The sequence below is a fragment of the Paracoccidioides lutzii genome (genome assembly GCF_000150705.2).
Source record: "Paracoccidioides lutzii Pb01 unplaced genomic scaffold supercont2.40, whole genome shotgun sequence".
Taxonomy (NCBI): domain Eukaryota; kingdom Fungi; phylum Ascomycota; class Eurotiomycetes; order Onygenales; family Ajellomycetaceae; genus Paracoccidioides; species Paracoccidioides lutzii.
In genome coordinates, this window is record NW_015440986.1 from 127,891 (window position 1) to 153,650 (window position 25,760).

General features: G+C 28.3%; 1 protein-coding gene across 1 annotated transcript; it reads right to left on the reverse strand.

The window, feature by feature from the left end:
- Positions 1-24,605: 24,605 nt before the first annotated feature.
- Positions 24,606-25,558, reverse strand: PAAG_12602 (hypothetical protein; the record flags this gene model as incomplete). Its single annotated transcript, XM_015848075.1, has 2 exons — positions 24,606-24,941; positions 25,201-25,558. Coding segments are annotated over 2 exons (694 nt in total), but the record flags the coding sequence as incomplete, so codon positions are not given.
- Positions 25,559-25,760: the final 202 nt, after the last annotated feature.

The window sequence follows — 25,760 nt, forward strand, 5'->3', positions numbered from 1 at the left end:
TCTGAGTGCAGAGCCTCTTCAATTGAAGTTAAAGCTGCAATTCTTTGCATCTCTCTTTTTGAAGTTCTAAATCAATCTTTTGACATTCAAGATTCAATCTCCTCAGTTGCAATTCTTCAGAGTCAGTTGTTGATGATGAGTTAAGAGTTGTTACAGACATCTCCACCCTATCTTCTGAAGAAGTTGGGTCAGCATATTCAACATGATGTAAGTGGATTGGCCTCACTGTGGTAAAGACTGTAATCAGCCTGACTTGCTGATTGAGCATTCTGAGGAGTTCAATATTGGAACTTCTGAATGTCTCTGAGGGGGTCAGTGAGCTCAGAGCCGCCTGATCATTTTCAGATTGATCAGATTGACTGAATTGACTCAATCATGACCATGAGTGAGTCATCATACATTTCATCATGTTGTATTAATCTTCTTTATAATGGAGTAATCTTATTCAGTGAGATTCTTATCTATAAGCTTGATTGAGCAGATTAGCGCATTCTTGTGTGATCAGTCACTGAAAAATTAGTGAGTTGCAGATTTTTTCACCCACTAAGCAAACAGATTGAACACAGAAAAAAAAAAATAATAATAATATAAGAGCATGTCAAATTGATCAATTGACATAAAATAAGACAATATTATATTGACTGAAGTGAGCAGCAATTAATATATGCTATATTTGGCAAGAATTCCCTGAATTGGCAGTTATTTACGCAAAAATAGGTCACATAACCTGTCAAAGATAGATTGCTTGATTGATTATGAAGTGATCACTAGCTACGCGGAAGTTATATACAGTGTGAATTATATAAGAAGGCGGATAGGCCTGACATTATAGCTATTAACTTTTCCTTATAAGACTTTTAATCATATTCACCTGCTTCTGCAATTACTGCAGATTATTAAATATTTGAAGCATTCAAAATGATGTATTAAATTTGCTAAACAATGATGTAAAAGTGCAAAGCTGAATATTCAGCTGTTAAATAATATAGTTAGATTGAAATAATATTATTTCAATAGTTTTGAAGTTACTTTAAATAATCTGAGCTTTAAAGACTTCTGTATATGCTGTAAAATATATATCTAAGAAAATATACTTTTTAATAATATTGATTTCAATTCATATTTACTATTAAATTAGACTTTTATATACTTACTTTAGAATTATAAAAACACTCATATCTAATAATTGTAAAAAATGTATTGAATGAAATGACATATAAAGTATAATAATTTTATTATTCTTATAAATTTAATTAAATTCTAAGATAAAATAACTGTTATATTTGTTCATAATAATAAAAATATAAGAGTTAATTTAATATAACTTTGCTTTTGAAATAAATATTTATATAAGTTATTATATATATATTTTATTTATAGTGTAGTTATTAAAACTGATATTAAGTTATTAATTTATACAAAGATTTTTAAATTACTTCTTCAGCAAATTTTAATTATTAATAATAATATATAAAAATAAAGCTCATTTTGATATATTGACTAACTTAATCACAGTAACTTATTTTTGATTTTCAGACTATAGTAGCTTAGTTTGATCATAGTACTCATTATTAATAATAATTTTAGTAATTATATAAAGTTTTATTGCAAAGTCAGTTTTATTAAAGTTATATATATTTTCTAATAGAATCTCATACTCAGTAATTATATCTTTTAAGATATTAAATTAGATATAAATAATCTTTTTATCTTCATATTTGATTTAATTATAATTATAGTATTTAAAATAGTAGCTTTAAAGCTTTTTACAGTATTTAATTAATTTTAAAATTTAATTTTTATTGATCTGAGAAAGAATAGTAATAAAATATAATAATATAAGAAGATAATTAGTTATATTCTTAATAAATACTAGCTGAAAGAAAAATTCTCATTTAATTAAATTTAATATTTAGTGAACTAGTTTATTCTCTTTAGCAGAAGATAATATATATGAGTTTATATATAAATTCACATATATAAATTAATCATAGAGTTAATACATGAGAGTTGAATGTAATATATTAAATAATCTTATAGCTTTATAAATTAAGAATATTTCTTACTTTTTAATAGTATTTATTACAAGTCTAAAACTCTTCTTTTACTCTAAAGAGTTTAAAGTCTTTTTATTATGAATTAATAATATAATTATATATTGAAATAAATAATTAGTTATATTGAAAAATATTTTGAATTAATGATTTACTTAATATGATGACTCATATATTGTAAAATTACATTAGTTAACTAATTAATTATTTAATATAATCAATTATCTTCTAGATTATATTATCTATCAGATTATCCTCATCATATTATATTATAAAATTTCAAATTAAGCAACAATCGCAAGGAATTCTATATAAAAATTTTATAAAATAGAGATTTATATTTATTAAAACTATATAATATTATGTTTAAATATATTATACTTACTATAAATTGAGAATTTTCACTTTCTAATCTCTGAATTTAAATTCTCAATCTCTTTCTCTATATATTATTCAAACTTCTAAGGTTTAACAGTTCTAGTTAATATGTTTTAAGCTATTATAATTTTTTTTTAGCTGAATAAAAATATAATTTCTTTATATTTCACTTTTATCTGATGTTGATAGCTCTCAGCTCTATATTATCTCTTGCTAATATAGTAGTACTATACATTGTTATAGCATAACTGCTTATATAAAAATTAAGATTGATTTATTTTTATTTAAAAATTGATTTATTTTAATTTTTAATTATCTTTACTTCAATAATTAATCTGTTCTAATTTTTAATTATATTTTTATAATTTTTAAATTATAGAAAAATTTTATTCTTTATTTTAAAGTTTAACTTATAATAATATTTTTAATTTATGATTTTATAATCTTTTATATTTTTTTATATTATTAATTATTAGTTTTCAGATTTTTTTTATGTGAATAATATATTATTGAATATTTTTTTTAAACTTTTATTTATAACAGTAATTTTCAATTAAAGAATATTTAAAATTCATATTTATAAATAATTAAAATAAATATTATCTTAGTTAATTGATTTATCAGAGCTTTAGTTATATAATTTATTATTATTATCAATTACTTATTTTAACTGTTCTGATAATAGTTTATATATAAGTAAATTTTAAAAATTTTAATCTGATTATCTATGTATATATAACGAGTTGATGAAAGCTTCAGCTTAACTTTTAATTATTTAATGAACTTATATCATAAATCTAAAATAAATTATAATTTTTAATCTAATATAATTGAATTTAATATTTTAAAATATCTATAGTAATACTTTAAAAATAGTCTCATTAGCTTTTTGATATTAGTTTTTCTTATAATGAAGATAAATATGAGCTTTATACTCTGTTAACAGATAATTATCAATATTATATCGTAATTTTTTTTCATCATAGAGTTATTTATAAAGATCAATATAATGTGCTATTAAATTCTACTAGAAGTTGATAATAGATTCAGTAGTTTAGAGTTTTATTATGAAAGATTTTTATTTATTAATATATTATATAATTATTAATATAATAATTGATATTATTGATTTAATCACTTTTGCATCTTCACTAGTAAATATAGCTTTTATTTTTCTGAATATACTATTCATAACTGCTTATAAATTTTTTTTAAAAAATATATCTAAAGAGTTGAATCTTGTTCAATTAATATTATTAAATATTTTTTAAGTTATAAAAGTTTTTTTATTAGTTTTCAAAATTATTCTCTTTATTATACTTTTTCATATTATAATTTCAATAAGTTTATCTCTATATTATTAAAATTTTCTAAAGAATTTATGTATTTATATTTAAAGTTTTTATCACTATTAATTTATAATATCAAAACTTTTTATATTAACTTTTTACTTTTATACTACTTATTAAAGCACTTTAGAATCAGTATTTCTTAAAAATTAATTCTTTTAAAATTAGTACTTTTTAAAGAATAGAATCAATACTTTATAAAAAATTAAAGATAAAATTTATTATTACTTATTTATATATATTAATACTTTAAATTATCAAAATTTTTTTAAGAAATTTAGTAATTAACTACTATTTAATTTTATATATATATTTTATTTATTATTATTTTCTTCTCTTTATAGTACTTATAATATTTATATTACTATTCTATTATAATTTTAATTATATAGATTCTTATACTTTTTTTTAATATTTAGTTTATTTATTCTTAGTATTCTCATATAATTATTTTTAAATAATTTTTAAGTTTAATCTTTTTAATTTAAAAAATAATTATATTTAAAAACTTTTATTATTATTTTAAATCTTTAACTAATTCAGTATATTTACTAGTATATTCTAATTTTCAGATTAATATTAAATTAAAAGTAAAATCAGAAGAGAGATTTTATTCAATATATTTATCAAATATTAAGATTTTTAATTGTTATGATATACTTAAGAGCTTAATAATTAATTAAAAATTTAAAATTTACTATTTTCTGAAAATTTTTCAGTTTAGTTATATTATTTCAATAATATTTTCATAATTATTAATATTTTCTTATCATGAATTTCATAGTTTTTCTCTGTATTACTTATAGAAATAGAGTAGAAGATAAAAAAATATCATTATTTATTCTCACATAGCTAAGTTAAAATATGTAGAGGATTAAACTCTAAGAACTATAGACTAGTCCTTCTATATAACAAAGATAAATTACTTAGAAAAGGTAAGAAAAGAATGAGATAAGAATACAAGCTTAAGCAAGCTCACATAGCATGATCACATGCGCACATGCAGCATGATCATATGCACATATGCAAATAATGGCTAGGCTGAGTCAGCCAGCCAGAGTGAATCTAGAGGTTCAGTCCTTTATAATACCTCTCTTCTCCCTCTTTGTTGCAGGTCTTTATAATTATTTAAAGCTCTCTTTATATCTAATTTTTTCTGCTAAGAGGCCTCCCAAATGTCTAAAGCCTTCACTTCTTGTAGTGGACTCATGTCATTTCATGTAGACTCAGCCCAACCTACTCATTTAACAAGGTATTATTTTTTCCTCTGATAGGTTCATTCATCTCAAATTTCTTCAATCTCAAACTCAGATCCTTCTGAGATCTCTATAGCAGATGACTATTAGTCAGTTTGTGTCTGACTAGGCAAGAAATCTATTGTCATCACATGTAAAAGCTTTACATTAAAGACATTGTGAATGTCAGATGAGATATTCAGTCAGTAAGCATAAGATTCTATCTTTTCTAGCACAGTATATTGATTGTATTTCATATTCAGCTTCTTACACAGGTGATTAGTTCTTATATTCTCTAAGCTCAATCAGATTTTATCTCTGAGTTGAAAGCTTGGAGCTGAGTCTCTTCATTTATTCATGAAGTTCTCTTGATATTGCTGAGCATCTGTTATTTTTACTTGAGCTCACTTCAACACTTCACAGGCCTTCATCATATAATCATCTGCAAACTCAATGGAATTATATGATGTTTTAACAGAAGATGCATCAGCTATATCAATGAAGAAGACATAAAAAAGATGTGTTAAAAAGAATGAGCTCATATCTGTTAAGGCAGCATCTCTATTATTGATGGTCAGCTCTGCCAGAGAGAGTCATTCACATCAGTCATCCTGTTGAAAGCTAACATACTTGCATAGATAGATTTTTAAAGTTTGATTTATTCACTTTGTAGCTCTGTCAGTCTCTGAGTGATAGACTGTGAAGAGTCATCTTTTAATGTTTAATTTCTCACATATCTGAATTCAAAACATGCTTGTGAAAGCTAATTATTGATTTGATACTATTGCCTTAGAAATGCCATATTGAGGGATGATGTCATAAAGAAACACTCTAGTCATTGTCTCCACATCAGTTTTCTTAACTGCTTTTAATATAATTTTCTTGATCAGTCTGTCTGTTATAATCATAATGTTTGTGTATTCTTTAGAGCTTGATAAGTTCACAATAAAGTTCATAGAAAGCTCCTGTCACATGTGTTCGGAAATGAGGAGAGGCTTAAGTAGTCTCTGATGTTGATCTCTTCATGCAGTGTTTGATCTGCAAAGATGACAGTTCCTGATCATTCTTCTCACATCAGTGACATAGTCTGGTCAGTAGAACTCATGTTTTAGAACTTCTGCTGTTTGCTCTCACCTAGGATAACCAGTAAAAGATGAGTTATGAGCCTCATACACTAATCTGATTTAAAGAGGTTTAAAGTCTGATACTTATTTATGACTTTGAAAGAGATGCTCTTTGTTCTCATTTAAAGAGCACTTAGAGATAGAGACATTAATGCTGAGTTCAGAAGAAAATCTGAATCTTTTTGCATGAAGAGTCTGCTTCAGACACTGCAGAATCTTATTATTTTTGTGAGTCTTATTTCACTGAGCTTGAAGAGATATCTCAGGTTTCACACTAATAGCAGTCACTCTTGATTTCATTTCAGATGTCAGTACATTAAACTTAAGTAGTTGAGCTTGCCTCTGCTTGATTCTCTTATCATCAACACTCTGTGACATGTCCTGCTTTCTTCATAATAGAATATCTGGTTCAGCATTCAACTTCTCTGACTAATAATCAATTCTGAAGTTGAATTAATAGAGAATATTCATCCAACATAGCTGTCTTTCATTTAGTCTGCATGTAGTCACAAAGTATTCTAGATTTTTATAATTTGTGAGAATCTTGAATTCCTTTACACTTCATAGCTCAGCATCTCATTTCTTTAAATACTCAATTATTACTAATAACTCCTTATTATGAATCTTATAGTTGCATTCTGCATGTGAATGCTTGTGAAAAAAGAAGACACATGAGTGTAGAATACTCTGCTCATCATATTGTAGCAGCACTTCTTCTAAGATATAATCTGAAAAGTCTGTTTCTAATATAGTCTCACAGTCAAGATCAAATTGAAGCAAGATTGAAGCAGAGATAAATATTGATTTTAGACATTTAAAAGCTTCCTCAGCCTTGTTCATCTACAAAAAGGGAATATTCTTATATGTAAGAATTATCAGTGGGGTTGTGATCTTTGAGAAATTCCTGATGAATTGTCTATAGAAATTGGCAAAGTCTAAAAATCCTCATACACTCTTAAGAGTAGTAGGTATTGTCTATTCTAAAACAGCTTTAATCTTCTTTGAATCTATTTGTATACTCTTGCCTGCTTCAATGATGAATTTAAGATATTTTGATCTATTCATCTCAAACTCACTCTTTCTGATATTTGCCTGCAGGTTTGCTTTCTGTATATATATAAGCATCTTTTATACATGCTCATGATGCTCCTATAAGCTTCTTGAGGAAAATATCAAGATGTCATCTAAATAGACTGAGTAGAAGTCATCCAGATATTCATGTAATGCTCAGTTGATATATTTTTGAAATGTGCTCAGAGTATTGGCCAAATCAAAGAGTGTAATCAGTCACTCAAATAGTCTGTATCTGGTTCTAAAGGCTGTCATCCACTCATCATCTTCTGTGATTTGAATTTTGTGAAAAGCTGCAATAATGTCCAGCTTAATGAATCATTTAGCCCATTCAATTCACTGTATAGTCTCACTGATTAATGGTAGAGAATATCAATCCTTTCAGATGATTTTGTTAAGAGCTTGATAGTCTACACAGAATCTTAGCTCATCTTCAGGCTTCTTTGTGAATAGTACAGGGGCGGTTGTGGGAGAGTTGCTCACTCTAATAAAATCCTTATCTAGATAATCTGTAAGAGTCTTTCACAAAGCCAGTAGTTCCTCTCAAGACATATTATATAGTGAGCCTCAATGGAGTTGTTCCATACTATCATCAGCTTTTCTAATCAGTTCAATCCCATGATCTCTACCTGGGCCACAAAGTGAGGGTAGAGTGTTGGCAGCTTCCTTATCAAATATGTCTAAAAACTCATGATAATGTTCAGGCAGCTTTTCTCTAGAGTTAATCTTTGGTTTCACTTCTAGAGTCTTTTGAATATTAGTCAAACTGACAGTGAAGATCTTGATGTTTTACTTCTCTCAAGTGCTCACAAGCCTAGAAAAGCTTATAGCAGAGATGAGAATCACATCAGCTTTTGCATTTAAACTAGACTCTACCTCTATGCCACTCTCTTCAAATCTCACAATTCTTTGATGAGATATCATAGTCGTCTTTTGCTGAGCCAGCTAGGGGTCACCTAGATACATATCATAATTATATAACTCATTCACCATGTAGAGAAAGGCCTGTTCAGTTATATGATCATCTATATCAATTTGAATACCAGACACCATGCTCATAGAGAGTTCCATAGAGTCTTCAAAGCCAGTTATTTTAACAGAGGAAATTTCAATGCACAGAAGCTTATGCTTGTTAATATAAAATTGAGAAATAAGATCATAGACATTACATTCACTGTCTATTATTGCTCTAGTTGAAAAGGTATTATCTACTAAAGTATCAATAGTGAAGGGTTTGAATATCATCTTAAATTTAAATCTTCTTTATTGCTTATTCATAAGCTTTTTATTTTGCTTCTTTCAGTATCTTTGGATTGAAGCTACTCCTTTCTCAAATTCTCACTCATATCCACATTGTTGTTGTTCAGTACTGGCTTGAGAATCACATTAGCTATCATGGGGGTGTCAGGGTGTCTGAGAAGTTTGAACAGACAGCTCTTAATCATATGATCTCTGACTCTGCATCTCAGGCACAGGCCTTGCTCTCTTCATTGATAAATCTCTATCTGATTTATCAATTTGATGTGATGAGTGCTTGAAGTCACAGCACTAGAAGAGAGATCTATCAGATCATTAGTGGAAGCTTGAAACTGGTTTTCATCAATCAAGAGCAGCATGACAAAGTGAAGAGTGTGAATTAGATATTATATAATCTGAAGAAGATCTGTCCTTACAACATTTAGATCACTGCCTTAAAGTCTTAAGCTCAGAGAGTTGATGATCAACTAATCTAAGCTCCTTGCAATAATTTTTGTAGAGAGATGATTTTCTTACATCCATCATACCTTCTCTCAGCTCCATGCTTAGGGTGGATTTTAAATACCTCTTTTTAATGTGATCATCTCATTCATGACCATCAGCTTCTAGCAGTAGCTGATTAAATTCAAGCAGAAAGTCAAAGAGAGCTCTTTTACTCTATTATAGATTGTTGAGCTTTTGCATAGCCTTTTTCTGTTGTGCAGAATCATTAAAGAGCATGTGTGTCTGCTTCAGTAAGCTTTCTACCATGAAGTTGATCTTGTTCTTATTATTCTCAACTCAGAGATAAACTTGAGCTGCTGCCATTTCTTTTAGTCTTGAGTACACATACTAAGCACATTCCTCATTATTATATAAAGCTTTCTCATTGATCTTAAGTTTTGATTGAAGCTTTAGCTCTCACGTAAAAGAAGTACATCAACTGAAAAGAGAAGCTGATTACTCAATTGAAGATTAAAAACTTAGTATGACTGAATCTCTGAAATATAAAAACAGATTAGTCAAGCAAGAAGCTAAATATGAAGAATATAAAGTATAGAGTTATTGAGCAGATTAAAAGCCATATATACTATCTTGATATTAAAGATATTTAAGATATATTTTATATTAATTTTCTTTGACTTGTATTCTCAGATCTCTTTTTTTTGCAGAATAACTCAGTGTAACACTCTTTAGATATAGTAGAACAGAATGATAAAGAGAAGTTTCTCATTTAGAAGATTATTAAGAGAAGAGTAAGTTATGAAATACAGCAAGTTTTGATAAAATGAGTAGATTATGAGAAGTCTACATGAGAGCTGATCTTCATTCTTGCAAATACAGCAGCAATAAATATATTTGAATAGAAGAAGAGAGATAATATAATAGATTGAAGTTTTTATTATTCTCAGATTTTACATCTTCAAAACTTTCTTTATTATTCAGCCTAGTGCTATTCTGAGTGATATATATTTTTTTTTTCTAAATGTGTTTGCTATTTTTTCTTCTTTTCTCTTTTTTTCTCTAAGTGATTCTTCCTATACTAGAGTCACTATCACAAGCAAACTTTTTATCATTCTCAGACTCTGTATTTTTGAAATATTTTTTTCTATTCAGTCTAATGCTATTCTGAGTGATGTATATTTTTCTTTTCTAAATATGTTTGCTGTTTTTCCTTCTTTTTTCTTTTTCTCTCTAAGCAATTCTTTCTGTACTATAGCTACTGTCACAAATAAACCTCCTTGATAATTTAGCCGCTGACATTAGAATCACTTAGAGAAAGAAAAAAAAAAAAAAAAATAGTAAACATATTCAGAAAAGAAAAATATATATCATTTAAAATAGCATTAAGCTAAATAAGAAAGAAAGTTTTAAAGATACAGAATCTGAGAATGACAAAGAGTTTGCTTGTGACAGTGGCTCTAGTACAATAAGAATCACTTAGAGAAAGAAAGAGAAAAGAAGAAAAAACAGCAAATACATTCAGGAAAAAAAAATATGCATCACTCAGAATAGCACTAGGTTAAATAATAAAGAAAGTTTTGAAGATGCAGAATCTGAGAATGATAAAAAGTTCAATCTGTTACAATAACTCTGATGAAGTTCATATTCATTATCTGTAATACTATCTTCTTTAAAATCAACCTGTATCTTATTTTAAATATTATAACTAAGCTAATTCCTTTCAATCTTTGAAACTAAGTCTAATACTTTTATCTAATCTTCTTATTTAGTTTAATCTCTATTTATTTTTTATTTGTCTGATGCTCAGACTTATAGTCTAAATATTTTAATATTAATTGAGATACTGTGATATCAATACTTTATATATTAGCTTCTTGCTCTCATACTGTTTATCAAAGCATTTTAGAATCAGAATTTTCTAGAGAATTAGCATCATCTCAAGATTTAGTACTTAAAATCAATACAAATCAGCACTTCTCAAAAATCAGTTTTTTGAAATCAGCACTTTCTAAAGAATAGAATTAGCACTTCATAAAGAATCAGATTACTATATTACTAATTCCTCATTTTATAAAAGATTAGAGATAAAATCTATTATTACTTATTTATATATATAAATATTCTGAATCTCTAAAGTTTTTTCAAAAGATTTAGTGATTAGCTACTATTTAATTCTATATATATATTTTTATTTATCAATATTCTCTTTTCTTTGTAGTACTTACTATATTTATATATCTATTCTCTTATAATTTTAGTTATAAAGCTTCTCATGCTTTCTTTTGACACTCAGTTTATTCATTCTAAGTGTTCTTACAGATACTATCTTTAGCATCAGCTCCATCATCTGTTCAGAGATAAATCATTCACTTGATCAAATCAAATATTAATTTTTAATATTAAGTCATATATTCTATGTTATTAATCACTTCTGTCTCAAGATAATAGGATGTTAGCTGAAATCTATCACTAATAAAAGAATATTTTAAAATCTATAATCATTTACACAAAGGTATAAAGTTAATATGCAGTTTATTATTTCTACTAAAAGTATTATTGTATTCCTTCATATAGTATTTAAATAAAAGTTCTTAAAACTTTCTATCAAAAAATCTTATTAATTCTATAATATATTGAATATCAATAAAATTCACATTATTTACTTCAGTATCTACTAAAGAATTTATAAAAGTAATAATTTTATTATAGACTAATTTAATTGATATATTAAAGCTTTTTCTATCAATTAAATTCTTCATATCAAATCTCTCATAGACTATTAAACTATCTAAGATAAAGTTTTCTCTCAGACTCTTTTTTTTCTCAAATTTGCTGAAAACTCAGAAAATTTTTTTTTCTTATAAGCTTAGTAATCATCTGTTGAGACTTCTGCTTCATAGAGCAGTTTCTGATAATATAATCTTTTTTTTTACAATAGTAGTACTGAATATCTGAATAATAGTTCAAGACTGTCTTTATGATAAAAGATTTTGAGATAGAGATGCTGAAAAATAGTTGACTATTGAAGGTTTATAAGATGTTTTGCTTAAAGATATTAGATTTTATTTTCTTACAAACTTTTTAATTTCTAAGTGATATTGATTACCTGAAGAATATAAGCTGTCGATATATAGATTTTATAAATCTCAGTATATATATTAATAATTATATTGACTATCATTGTTATTTTCTGAAGATCAAAGATTAATTTATCATTGAAGTCTATTTTATAGTCTCTTTTAATAATCTTAGCCTCTTTTATCAGATATAAGAATTTTATGACAAATTTATGATAATTATTCTTAGTGCATATAATCAACTTATAATAATCACTTTTGATATTTTGCAGCTTGTTAGCATTCTCATATATTGACTTGAAATACTTAAATATCTCTTTTGTAGTTTAATATCACTCAGAATAGTTCTCTTTTATATAAAATGCAATATGATATACTGTGTTCTTATTCATCTGATTCTCAATGTATGCAATTTTCATATGTTTCATGGAGTAGTGGTCAGCATTCTCTTGAAACTTGTTCTTAATATAAAAGAATCAGTATTTAAATTTTAACTTCTTACTGTTTATAAAATGTTTTGAATTATTAATCTTAATAGATCTTCTTGTAATCTCAGAGAAAATGACATCTCAACTCACTGTTTAATTATTGACTGTCATCTAAATTTGAGTGTGACTGAGTTCATCATGTTCAGTAATTAGTTTCTCAATCTGACTTTGCTTGATAATAGTCTAATTGATAATATTATTTCATTCTATTCTCAGATATGTAATTGTATCTCTCAATATATTTTCATCATTAAAGATGTCATCAAAGATTACTATCAACTTATTATAGATACAGTTGCTGTCTAAGTGAAATATCTATCTGAATTTCATAATTGAGATATATAACTGATCTATCAGTCTTGTTAGAATATATTATCAATTTTTTTTGACTCTTTTCAAAAGATTGAAAATCTGCAAAGGTCATTCTGATTCAAATTCTCAGTAGTTAGAAAGGGATAGGCTGTCAGATGAACTATTGAGTTAAACAGTTATCTCTAATAATTGACTTGACACATCATTAAGTTTCCATTAAGTAGATTCTAAATCAGCTAAAATACTCAAATTTCTACTAAAACCTGAGCAAAAAGAGTAGAAGAAATCTTAATATTATATTAGAGAGTGAATGTGAGCTGTATAGAAAAGAGTTTCTCTGCACTGCTACTGCTATATAATGAAATACTAAGATTGATGAGGGAAAAAAGGTGTTGAAGTCTGCTCTGATTATAACCAATTCACATGATCACATGACTGAATCATATCAATCCGCTAGGTTATATATGGGGCATGATCACGTGATGGAAATAAACCTAGCCTTGGCGCTGAGCCTAATAGTAGTCAAAAAAAATTATGTTTATAAAGTATTAAAAAATTGCTAGTTTATTGCTCAAACTAAAAAGCATGATCTTATACTTGTAGATCTCATAATACATTCTAAAGACAGTCAAATCTTTCATTTCAAAGTGTATGTGTATTTAATGAAAGTTTTAATAAATATTTAACTTCATAAAGAACTTAATTTTATTTAACTACTCTATAAACTCATTAATCAATAGAAGTAAATATCAATTCTTCTTTGATATAATATTGAGCTGATAATAATTTATATAAAATCTCTATTTGCCCACTGTATAAGCTATAAGAATTGAAGATGTGAAGAGAGAAGTAACTGATAAAATAAATCTTTTTTTTAAATTAATCTTAAAATACTGTTTAATTATCTCAAGCTCTTTCAAACTCATTTAATATAATAATATATAATTAATAATCTTATAATTTACTTTCTTTTGAAAAAGAAGTAATTGATCAGAGATAGCTTTTGAGAAAGTATCTTGAAATTTTTTATAATTCTCTAGCAGCTATTCATTAATTAGCTCTTCATTTTTCAATTCTACTTCAACAATATTTTTTTTTTTAATGATTCTGTCTATCTTATAAACACTTGAAATGAAGACATTTGACTTCTTATTTTTCTTATAGTAATAAAAGATAATATTTTCAATAAATATTATTTTTTCAAAACTAGAGATTAATTTTTTTTATAAATTATTTAATTCTCTAATCTTACTTCTTTCAGTAGTTATATACTTAAATTTTTTATTAATAAGTCTATCACAATAATTTATAGTTTGTTAATGCTCTGACTTTATTATTGATTTTTTCAAAATTTTTTTTTGAGATCACTATACTACACTCTTTTGATATCTCATCTACAAATATCTGTATATTTAATTAAACTAAATATTGATTTTTAATATCTAGTTATATTTTTTACTTTATCAGCTAAATTTGTTTTAAAATCATATCAGTGCTTTTCAGATCTGTCATTAGTATTAGCATATTTAGAAACATTCTTCTATCTATTTATAAGTGTAAAAATATAACTTTCATAATTGAAATTCTTCTCTAATCATTGAAGCTCATAATCTGATAACTTTCTTTTATATTTTTAAAGCTTGCTTTTAATGCTTTAATGTATATTTATACAAAACTTGAGTTGATAAAAATATAATAATTTGCTTTAAAATTTACTAATAATCTTATAAAATTAATATATTTATTAAAAGCTATTTTAATATATATAATAAAAAGATTTTCACTCATCAGCTTATTCATATTCAAAGTTTCTAGTATAATCATCTTATTTGAGAAGAAGATTTCTCTCAGATATAATCTTTTCTGAACTTGATAATAGCAGCCTCAGTATCTACTTTCTTCAATTCAGTCTTTTGCTTTTATGAGTAATTTTATATTATATAATCATTACTTCAGCAGTTAAAGTATTTTTTTATTTTTTTTAATTCTCAGTTGTTTATACTAATATAAATGAAGTTGATTTATGATTACTCAGTTTTACAAAAGTACTTTTATAGTTAACTTAGATTGTAAAAGTTTTTTTATGATTTGCTCAAGTTATAGAAGTTCCTTCACAGTTTGCTTATTGACTATTTTAATTAAATATGCTCTTAAGATAATAAGTGATTCAGGTGCAGATCTTATGAATCTTATAAAAAATACTACAACTATTATAGATCATTGTAATTATCTATTAAAGATTAAAGAACAATTTATAAAGAAAGTTTACTTTATAATCTTTTTTCTAGACTTGAGCTTCACTAGTTAGATGTAAGAACTTAATCATAATAATATGATAATCATCTTTATTTCTTATTATCAACTGTTGATATTTTGTTAAAGAGTGAATGTGAGCTATATAAGAAGGAAACTCTCTGCATTGCTAACTTCTATATAATAAAATTCTAAGATTGATGAGAAAAAAAAGATATTAAGATCTGCTCAGATTATAAACAGCCTATATGATCACATAACTGGATCACGACCGATTCACTAAGTTACATGTATGGTGTGGTCATGTGATGGAGATAAATCTAACCCTGGTGCTGAGTCTAATATCACTTTCTAATCTAGAAACAGACATGCTCTCATGTCAGAAGATCATCATTATCTTTATCTTTCAGATAACTGCTTGTCTCTCATGCTCTTACTCATTCATTTAAACATTTCAGTAGTCTAGCTTTAGTAGAGTTAGTCTCATAGAAATCTTATATTGCATATGATAATTTCTTGAAGTCACAGATGAGATATCATGAAGAATTCTTATCAAATCTCTTTCAGTATATCTGATACTGCAGCTTGCTCCAGCTTATTTGACTAATCAGTATATAATCTATTTCTTATTTATTCTAATTATTTATTTCAATTGAGTCTAGTGATCTAATAGTTTAATTAGGTAGAAGGTTTCTGAAGTCCTTATGTAGCTTGTCTGAGAAGAAGATTGAATGAATCTTCATTGTTACAAAAAGATTCAGTTTGTAAATATTGCTCATCTTTTTCAGAATTCTGAAGAGACTAATATTCTGCTCTGTTAATTTATAACTTGATCAATTTATCTAGTATAATTTTAATGTTAAATAAACAAAATCTTCTACTATAAAGTCAGATTTTTAATAATACTTGTTAATCTGTCTCTATATCTGTTTCTATGCTGTTTTTATATCTTTACTTATCTGATTTCAGATCTCTTTTATTCAGTAAATGAAGCTTCTTGCTGCTTTTCAATTTCTTTTTTCATTTATATCTAATTTTTTCATTAGTAATTGTCAGTCAAATGATATTTAGAGTTCATATTTATTTACTATGAGGAAGAAAAAGATCTCTGTAAAAGCATTTGAAGTAGCTGCAGAGGCATGATCTATAATGAGTAGTTAATTATCTCAATCATCTTGATAGTAACTGATATAGAAGTAAAGATAAGTGATAATGTATTAATTCATCACTTCTGTCTGTTTATCAGTTTGTGTGTAATATGCTGTTGAGAGTTTCAGTTTTATATTCAAAATCTGTATAAACTTATTTTAAAAGCTTGATATGAACTGAAAACCTTGGTCAGAGATAATTGAGTTAGGCACCTCATTGTATGAATAGTAGAATTGAATAAATAATTGAGCCAGTTTCTAGACTATAACTTCCTAAATAATTGAAATAGAGATTATCTTCTTACTTAGTCAGCATACTATAATTTAAATAATATTGTAATCTGTTTTGCTTTTCAGCACATTCATGAAGTCCATTGCAATATGCTGCCATGCTCATTCTGGTAATAATAATGATTTTAGTAAATTAGAAGTCTTATCTCTTAAAATTTTACTGATTCAGTATATATGACAGTTTCAAATATAGTGTAGAATATCTGTCTGCCAGGTCACTCATTAATAGTGTGATTGCACCAGGGTCAGAGTCTTTTATTCTTCAGAGTGTGCTGTTGAAGTTTGATTATAAATTTTCTATAGTAGCTCAGCTATTAGAATTTTTTTTTCTAAACAGATATCATTAGTCTTTCATTGTACTGTAGTACATTATCTTTTATTGTATAAAGACTATTCTCATCATCTGCCTGCTGCTGCAGATACTCAATTGAGATGACTATTTTATTTAAAGACACTATGCATTCAACAATGTTCTTTTTCTCTGAGAAGTTGATGCTAGCAATATCTGTAGAAGAAATGATCTGAGACTTGAGAATCTGTATACAGCTATTCTGTTACCTTTTAATCTACTCAGACCTACTCAGTGTGTTTGCTAGCAGCTTAACTTTGTCTGATCAATATTTGATCTTAAAGTAGAAATGAAAAAGGAATTCTGCTCAGCAGACTTGATATACATTCAGCTTTTTGATAGTCATAAAGTATTTCAGTACATAATAATTAGTGAGAATCTTAAATTATTTCTTCTGTTATAGTTTCTCAAGCTTTGCTCATCATTTTTATAAGATCTGAATCACTGTCAGTATTTTCTTATCATAAACTTCATAATTAAGCTCCACATCATTTATTAACTTTGAATAAAAGACTACTGAGTGTCAAAGATCATTTTCAAATCTTTGACTTAGTATCTCAGTTACTACTCTATTAGAGATATTAGTTTTAATATGAGTCTTTTACTCAGAGTCATAGTAATATAGTATTGAAGTCATCACCAGCTGTCTCTTCAGTTTTTCAAAGACTGATTTGCATTTTGATATTTACACAAATGAAGTTGTCTTCTTCATCAACTGATACAGTGATTTTATAATTCAACTGTAGTTTCTTATGAATCATCAGTAGAAATTGTCAAATTCTAGAAATAATTGAACTTCTTTAACTGTGATGAGAATCTATCATCTCATAATGACAGGTGTTTTCTCTGAGTCTATCTCAATTCCTTCTGTACTAATAACGAACTCTAAATATTTTGTCCTCTAGACTGTAAATTCACATTTTTGAATACTGACTTGCAAATCAACTGCCTTTAATCAGTCTAGTACTGAATTTATCTGCTGTTTGTGCTTCTTCAGATTCTTGCTATAAATTAAAAAATTATCTATAAATGCTGTTATAAACTTCTTCAAATAGTCAAAGAAGATACTGTTAACAAATTGTTGAAAGCAGACAAGAGCATTCATAAGGCTAAAAAAAATTATCTAATATTTATACATCCTGTAGCAGGTTCTAAATGTGGTCAGATCCTCAGACTCAGGGTTCATATGAATGTGATAGAATCTCTGCTGAATGTCTAGCTTTGTAAAGTATTTTGCTCTGTTGAATCAGTCTATCAGCTCATCTATTAGAGGTAAAAAATACTAATCTTGTTTGATTATAGCATTCAACTTATGAAAATTGACACAGAATTGTAACTTCTTCCTACTACAAACAATCAGAATTAAGAAGGTGTAGAGAACTGAACTTGAAATGATAAAGCTCTTTGCTAGATTGATTTTAAAATAGATCTTCACTATCTCTAGTTTCTTTAGATTTATCTTATAAAGAGGTATATATCCAATACTTTAGATGAGGTCAATATTAGACTAAAGCCTTATTTTAAAATCAATATTCTTCTGTAGAGGGAGTAATTTATCTGATACTTTCTTTGAGAAATAGTTCTTCTAATTCTTCAATCATTCTGATAAGTTGCAGATCAGCTTCTTATTAAACTTATTTTTAACTCTCAATAAAATCTGCTTCTTCTCAAACTATCTATCAATTTCATATATACTGATTATGAAGACTGTTAAATTTCTTTTCTTTAAATAATTATAAAAGGAAGTAGCTTTAATGAAGTTTATATTTATTATCTGTGATACTGTTTTCTCTCAGACTAGTCTCTATCTCATCTTAGATATTATGACTGAGCTGATTCCTTTTAATCTATAAAGCTAAGTCTGATGCTTCTGTCTAATCTTCTTGTTTAGTTTGATCTTTCTTCATTTTATATTCATCTGATGCTCAGGCTTATGATCTGAGTACTTTAGTATTGACTAAAGTACTATCTTCAATATCAGCTCTGCCATTTATTCAGGGATACATCATTTACTTAGTCAAATCAAGTGTTGATTTTTAACATTAAGCTATATATCCTGTGCTGCTAATCACTTTTGTTCCAGGATGACAGAGTGCTGATCTAGGTCTGTTATCAGCAGAAGAATATTCTAAAATCTCCAGTCATCTATTCAGAGGTTTAAAGTCAATGTATGATTTATCACCTCATTAGAGACATCATTGTATCTCTTTATGCAGCATTTGAATAAGAGTTCTTGAAACTTCTTATTGAAGAATCTCACTAATTCTATAGCATATTAGATATCAATAAAATTTACATCATTTACTTCAGTATCAGCAAGAGAATTTGTAGAAGTAGCAATTTCATTATAAATTAACTTGATTGATATATTAAAACTTTTTCTCTCAATCAAGTTCTCCATATCAAACTTCTTACAGACTATTGAACTACCTGAGGTGAAGTCTTCTTTCAGACTTACTCTTTTCTTAAATTCACTGAAGGCTCAAAAGCATCATTCTCTGTGAGCTCAGTAATTATCTGTTGAAATTTCTATTTCATGAGACAGTTTTTTGTAATATGATTTTTCTTCTTGCAGTAGTAATACTGAATGTCTGAATGAATGCTCACAGTTTTCTTCATGATAAAGGATTTTGTAGCAGAGATACTAAAGGGAGTTTGATTGTTGAAGGTCCATAAAATATTTTACTTGAAAGTATTAAATTCATTTCTCTGCAAGCTTTTTGACTTCTGAATGATATTGATTGTCTGAGAAATGTGAGCTGTCTAAGTACAGATCTTCTGAAACTCAGCATATGTATTTGTGATTGCATTGACTACTGCTATCATCCTCTGAAGATTAAAGAACAGCTTGTCAATAAGGGTTTATCTTGTAGTTCTTCTTGATAATCTTGATCTTACTCATTAAATATAAGAATTTTGTGATAAATTTATAATAATTATTTTCATTACATATAATCAGCTTATAATACTCTTTTTTAACATTTTGCAGCTTGTTAACATTCTCATATATTGACTTGAGATGTTTAAATATCTCCTCTGCAGTCTGATATCACTCAGAGTGATTCTCTTTCATATGAGATATAATATGATATACTGTATTTTCATCTGTCTGATTCTCAATGTATACAATCTTCATATGTTCTGTAGAGTAGTGATTGATATTCTTTTAAAAGTTATTTCTCATGCAGAAGAGTTAGTACTTCAATTTTGACTTTTTATTATCAGTGAGATATTTTAAATCATTAATCTTGATGAATTTTCTTATGTTCTCTGAGAAGATAGTATCTTGATCTATTGCTTGATTGCTAATTATCATTTGAATTAAAATGTAACTAAGCTCATCATATTCTATTATAAACTCATTAATTTAACTCTGTTTGATAACTGTTGAGCTGCAGCATCATTTTATTTCATTTACAGACATGTAATTGTGTTTCTCAGTACCTTCTCATTATCAAAAATGCTGTCAAAGATTACTGCTAACTTATTGTAGACATGATTCTTGTCTAAGTAAATTATCTCTCTGAATTTCTTAACTGAAATACATAATTGATCAATTAATCTTGTTAGAATGTATTATCAGTTCTTTTGACCTCTTTTAAGAGATTGAGAGCCTGCAGTGGCTATTTGATATTGAATTGAGCTGTTGTCTTTGACAGTTGATCTGACATATTGTAAGACTTTCAACTAGCAGATTTTAATTTAATTGAAACACTTAAATTTTTTATTTTTTTACTAAAACCTGAGTGGAAAGGTAAGAGAAATTTTAATATTATATTAAGAAGTGAATGCAAAATGCATAAGAACAAAGCTCTCTGTGTTGCTAACTGCTATATAACAAAATACTATCATTAATGAGAAAAAAAAATATCAGAGTCTGCTCAGATTATAAACAGCCCATGTGATTATATAACTGAATCACAAAATGTGAGATGGTTGAACCTTCTATTCAGAGAAGCTAGCTAAGTTATTGCTATATTACATACAAGTGATCACGTGTGAGTGGGGCAGTTGTTAGGGCAGCGCCATCCAGACAGGTACTGCTACACCCTTCCTCATATCACCATGCAGGATCTCAAATGCCATATGTGAAAAAGAAAAAACTAACTATGTCATCCTCAAATTCATTCAAATCATGCTACATATATTAAGTTTTGATATTTCTGCCTTTTCTGCCTGTAAAATCAAGTAAATCAAAGAATTATTGAAATGCCACTGTGTTCAGAGGTTTAGTCAATCCATCTGCTGCCATTTCTTCAGTTGAGATGTATTCAATTGAGATAATGCCATTGTTCAATTGGCTACAGGTATAATGAAATTGTGTGTCAATATACTTGCTTCTAGCAGTGATTGCGACTACAGTGATTAGATTGATCACACCTTTATTATCTGTCTTGATTGATAAAGGGTCATCTACTATAAAGCTTAGATCCATCATCATGCTTCTTAACCACATTGCTTCACATACAGCCTCACTCAATGCCACATATTCAGTCTCATTGGAACTCAAAGAGATGCACAGCTGCTTGCTTGATCACCATGAAATTGATGTGCTGGCAAGCATAAAAACATAATCAGATATAGAATTCCAATCACCATTCAATAGGCCAGCCCAGTCGGAATCTGTGTATCCAACTGACATATATGCCATGTTCAGGAACTCATTCTCAGGTCCTTCATCATCATCATCCTTCGTGTAAAATATGCTGATTTCACGCGTGTCTTTCAAATATTGAATGATATGTAATAAGGTTTTTCATGTCTTAGAGGTAGGAGTGACATTCTTCTGTACTAATAGGGAAGCTGTGCAGATGATATCTGGCTGCAGTTTAATTGCCAAATACTGCAAGCAGTCAACACTGTGTTGAAATTACTGTTTTGTAAAATCAGCCTCTTTTTTAGGAATAGAGAAGTCATCCAAATATAGACTCTCATCCATGAGTATTCAGACAGTAGTTGCATCACCCAGGTAGAAATCTTCTACCAATCAATCAATATAATGTTGGAGGGTCAATTTGATACTGTCATTTATATATTTTACTTTCATGTCTAGATATTTTGTGAGTTCATTCAAATCTTTGATCTCAAGCTTCTGGTGTAGAACATCAACTAGCCAATCAGTATCCTTCAGGGCGTCTGCAAAAATATGAAGATCATCAATGTATATGGTCATATATAGGTGTTTTCAGGCTGAATGCTGCCAAAGGGTAAGATCATAAAGACTTGAGATAAAGCTATTCTCCTGTAGCAGAGCTGTCAAGTAATTATATTATATTTTGACAGCTGAATCCAACTCATATAGATCCTTCAATTGCACAAACAAGCATGTGTGGAGCTCCTTCTTCAAAGCCAGTAGATTGTCTCATATAGACTGTTTTTCCAAGTCTTCTGTGTAAGTATGCCATCACTATATTCACCTGCCATAGGGTCTAACCATGTTTTGCAGTGATCATAAACAATATGTGATTCATGATATCTGTAACTACAGAGGTATATGTTTCTTGGTGTGTTCTCTTTTTGAGTCAATTGTCACAAATTACTCGTCTGAACTTTTACAATATGTCATCTTCATCAGCATTGAGGTCACTGAGGCAGTCCTTTTCAACAAAGACCCAGTGGCCAGGTGCTACTAGCTCATCATGAAGGACATCAGAATATGAAATTAATGTTCAAGTCTTCTGATGTTTAAGATTGTCAATTTTATAATATATAGATTTCCTTCAATATGATCTCACCTGTGAATGATTAATTGCATTCTTGAAGCTTTTTAGCAAGCTGCTTGTAATTGAGGAAAGTGTGTACATCATGAAGGCTTTCATAGGCCTCATCTATGGAATGTGTAGTTCTGAAAAATCAGGAACTTCAGAATCATCCTCTATCAAATAGATAATAGGGGTCAGGGTGTTTTCAACTTCAATTGTTGTAGTAGTGGTAGAATTCTTTTGTATTTCCTGCACTTTTGTAGGGAAAACCACATCAGACATATCAAAAATCTTATCAAAGGTAGGACTCCACATGTGATAGATTGACTGGCCACAGAATTCAATAAGTTTGCACAATTCAGTCTGAGTGAACAGCTTATTCACCAGCTTCTGCAATCCATGAAGGTGGATAAAAATATTAGATTCAAGCTCACAGAAGTGGGTAATCTGCAGTAGCATATTTGTCAATGCTGAAAAAGGAATTGTATGAGGACTATGAGTGGACTCTTTGCTGTCACCATTTACGATTACAGGCTAATACTTCTCATTATATAAGATTGTAGATGTGGGTGTATTATTCATGATTAAAACAACTGTTTCTAGAACATCTGCTCAGAACTTCTTTAGAATTTTCTTTTCTATAATGATTGCTCTGGCTCACGTCATAATAATGTAGATGCCATATTCAGATACATCATCTTGATGAGATGATTGAGAAGTAGTTGATTCCCACACTGTGCTGTCAGCAATCATTAATGTTGTCATCTTTTGCAATTGAAAAACCTCATCTACATCTGTCCTAATGTAGGCAGAGGCTGAAAAACTGAGGTTCTTAATGAACTTAACTCAATAAAAATAATAATCAAATGCTTGGTCTTTGCTATGTAGGAAATAGATTCATCTGAATCATATTATGTCATCTGTGATTAACATGAAATATTTTGTGCCTTGGTGAGATTCTATAAAATGATTGTCTGTATTGCTCAATGTGCAGTCACCACTTATCAGATTAATATGAATTCATTTTATTGGCCTTACAGCCTGTGGCATAGGGGTGATTGAGTATTTATGTGTCATATCTGCTTTGACACAGGTGTCACAGAAGAAATTAGTCTTGAGGCCCTTGATGCAGATATCAGATAGTGGATTCTTTGTCAAAGCTATAATGACTCCCACGTATATATGCCTCAGGTCAACATGCCACTCAGCAAGTGTTTTCATAACTCTAGGTGATTCTTGAGGTTGGAGTTAAGCATTGACAGGATTGTTGTCACCAGTGATGGTCAAGGCCTTAGCATAATCATTATTGTATATATGTGATTTTGCTGTGAAATAGATCACTTTTAACTCATGATGAGTATCAACTTCCAACATCCTTTCAACTATTTTATAAATCAAACTCTGAGCTGTGTGAATCACAGTGAAAATAACACTATTGAAGACCTTGATGATGAAATAGGACAGGGTGTTTGAATTTGAAAGTTCATATCAAAAACCCTAGTTCTTCAACTTAGCAAAAGACACTAAGTTGACAGTAAGATTTGAAACATAATAAACATCACATATAAATATATCCCCTTCATCAAATTCTAGAATGAGATTCCCAATCTCTTTGACATGATCATATCTGCCATCTGCTGTATGAACCTTAAGGTTGCTGTTATAGATTTTTCATTGAATAATAGACTGCTTTTCTCCTGTCATATGAAAACTTGCACATGTGTCAAGAAACCAAGACTTGAAGATAATATCAGTGATTGCTGACAGAGCAATTGCAGCATTGACAGCAGTAAATTATGTTGCTAGAAGATCAGAAGATTCATTCTTTTTATCATTTTTATTCTTCTTTTTGTCCTTTCATTTATTATGACTGCTGATGTTGCTATTTTCTATGAACTTGACAATATTATCCTTATTTGTCTTCCTCCATTCTTTAGTGGCAAGTTCAGGGTGTAATCATCAACAAGAATCCTTAATGTGCTGATTTGAGTGGCAGATCTTACATTTGAAACTATTTAAATTTATAGTATCAGACAAGTTGAAGTTTGACATGAAGAAGATAGCCACATTGACTCATGAAGGTTTGAGACATTCATTAAACTTGCTCATACAATTCATTAACTGCTTCATGAGATTATCAATATCATTATTTTTAATAGAGTCCTGGTCAGTGATGTAGAAATCATTCAAACATGTTTTAACAAAAGACTTTTGATGTTTTTTCAAATCAATAAGGAAAAGATCATGATAGAAGTCCTCTGAGTTGTTCATCAGTTTCTTATAATGTGTAACTAAGTAGCAGAATCCTCTTTGAAATATCAAATAATCATTGTTGACATGTAGAGTAGTCAGCTTCTTTATGACATTGAGACATTCTTCTGTCAAAGACACTGCATATTCAACATCAATCTTTTTCCATAATGCAGTAGTGTTGTTGAGTTCCAAAACTCTAATGATTGTATATACAGACCTCAATAAGAATTGCAACATATGTCAATAGAGTGCTTTGATTCAAATATTTCATTTTTCAGCATCACATGTTTTGACTAATATCATCTGGATAGACATGTTGAATCTTGATTAGAATGTCAGTTCCACTAATGACTTCAGCATCTGCAAGAATTTCTATTCACCAGGTTTGATAATTAGTGTTATTGAATATAGTTACAGTCTTAGTATCTATAACTCTTTGGACATTCTTTTGATATTCACAGATCTGAGATTTGAAATCATCTGCAGGTGTATCATTGTTGATATTTAAAGTGTTCTGATGTGTCATTTGTTGACAAAAGATCAACAAATCTGCTATACTCATTGTAATCATGTCACTTGTGTTAGGAGTAGATATTTGATACTGAGGACTTGAAGTTCCTTCACTAGCTGCTGTGGATTCATGTATAGACTCAGAAGCAGATGTTTCATCAGACTCATGACTTGATGCATTCATGATGCAGTTTGAACTTGATTCCTGCTCCAGGCCTTCTAATTCTTTGTTCTCATCTAGTGATGAGAATACTCCAACAGCTCTAGAATGTGATTGTAAAGATCACTTTCTCTCTGTTAAAGAAGTAGATAGTTCAGTCATTAGATCAGAGGATGAACTCATTCAGACATGTACACAGCTGTTCTTAACACAATTTTTGTTATAAATCAGCTATCTGAGCTATAACCTGTGGGATGATTGAACCTTTTATTCAGAGGAGCTAGCTAGGTTATTGCTATATTACA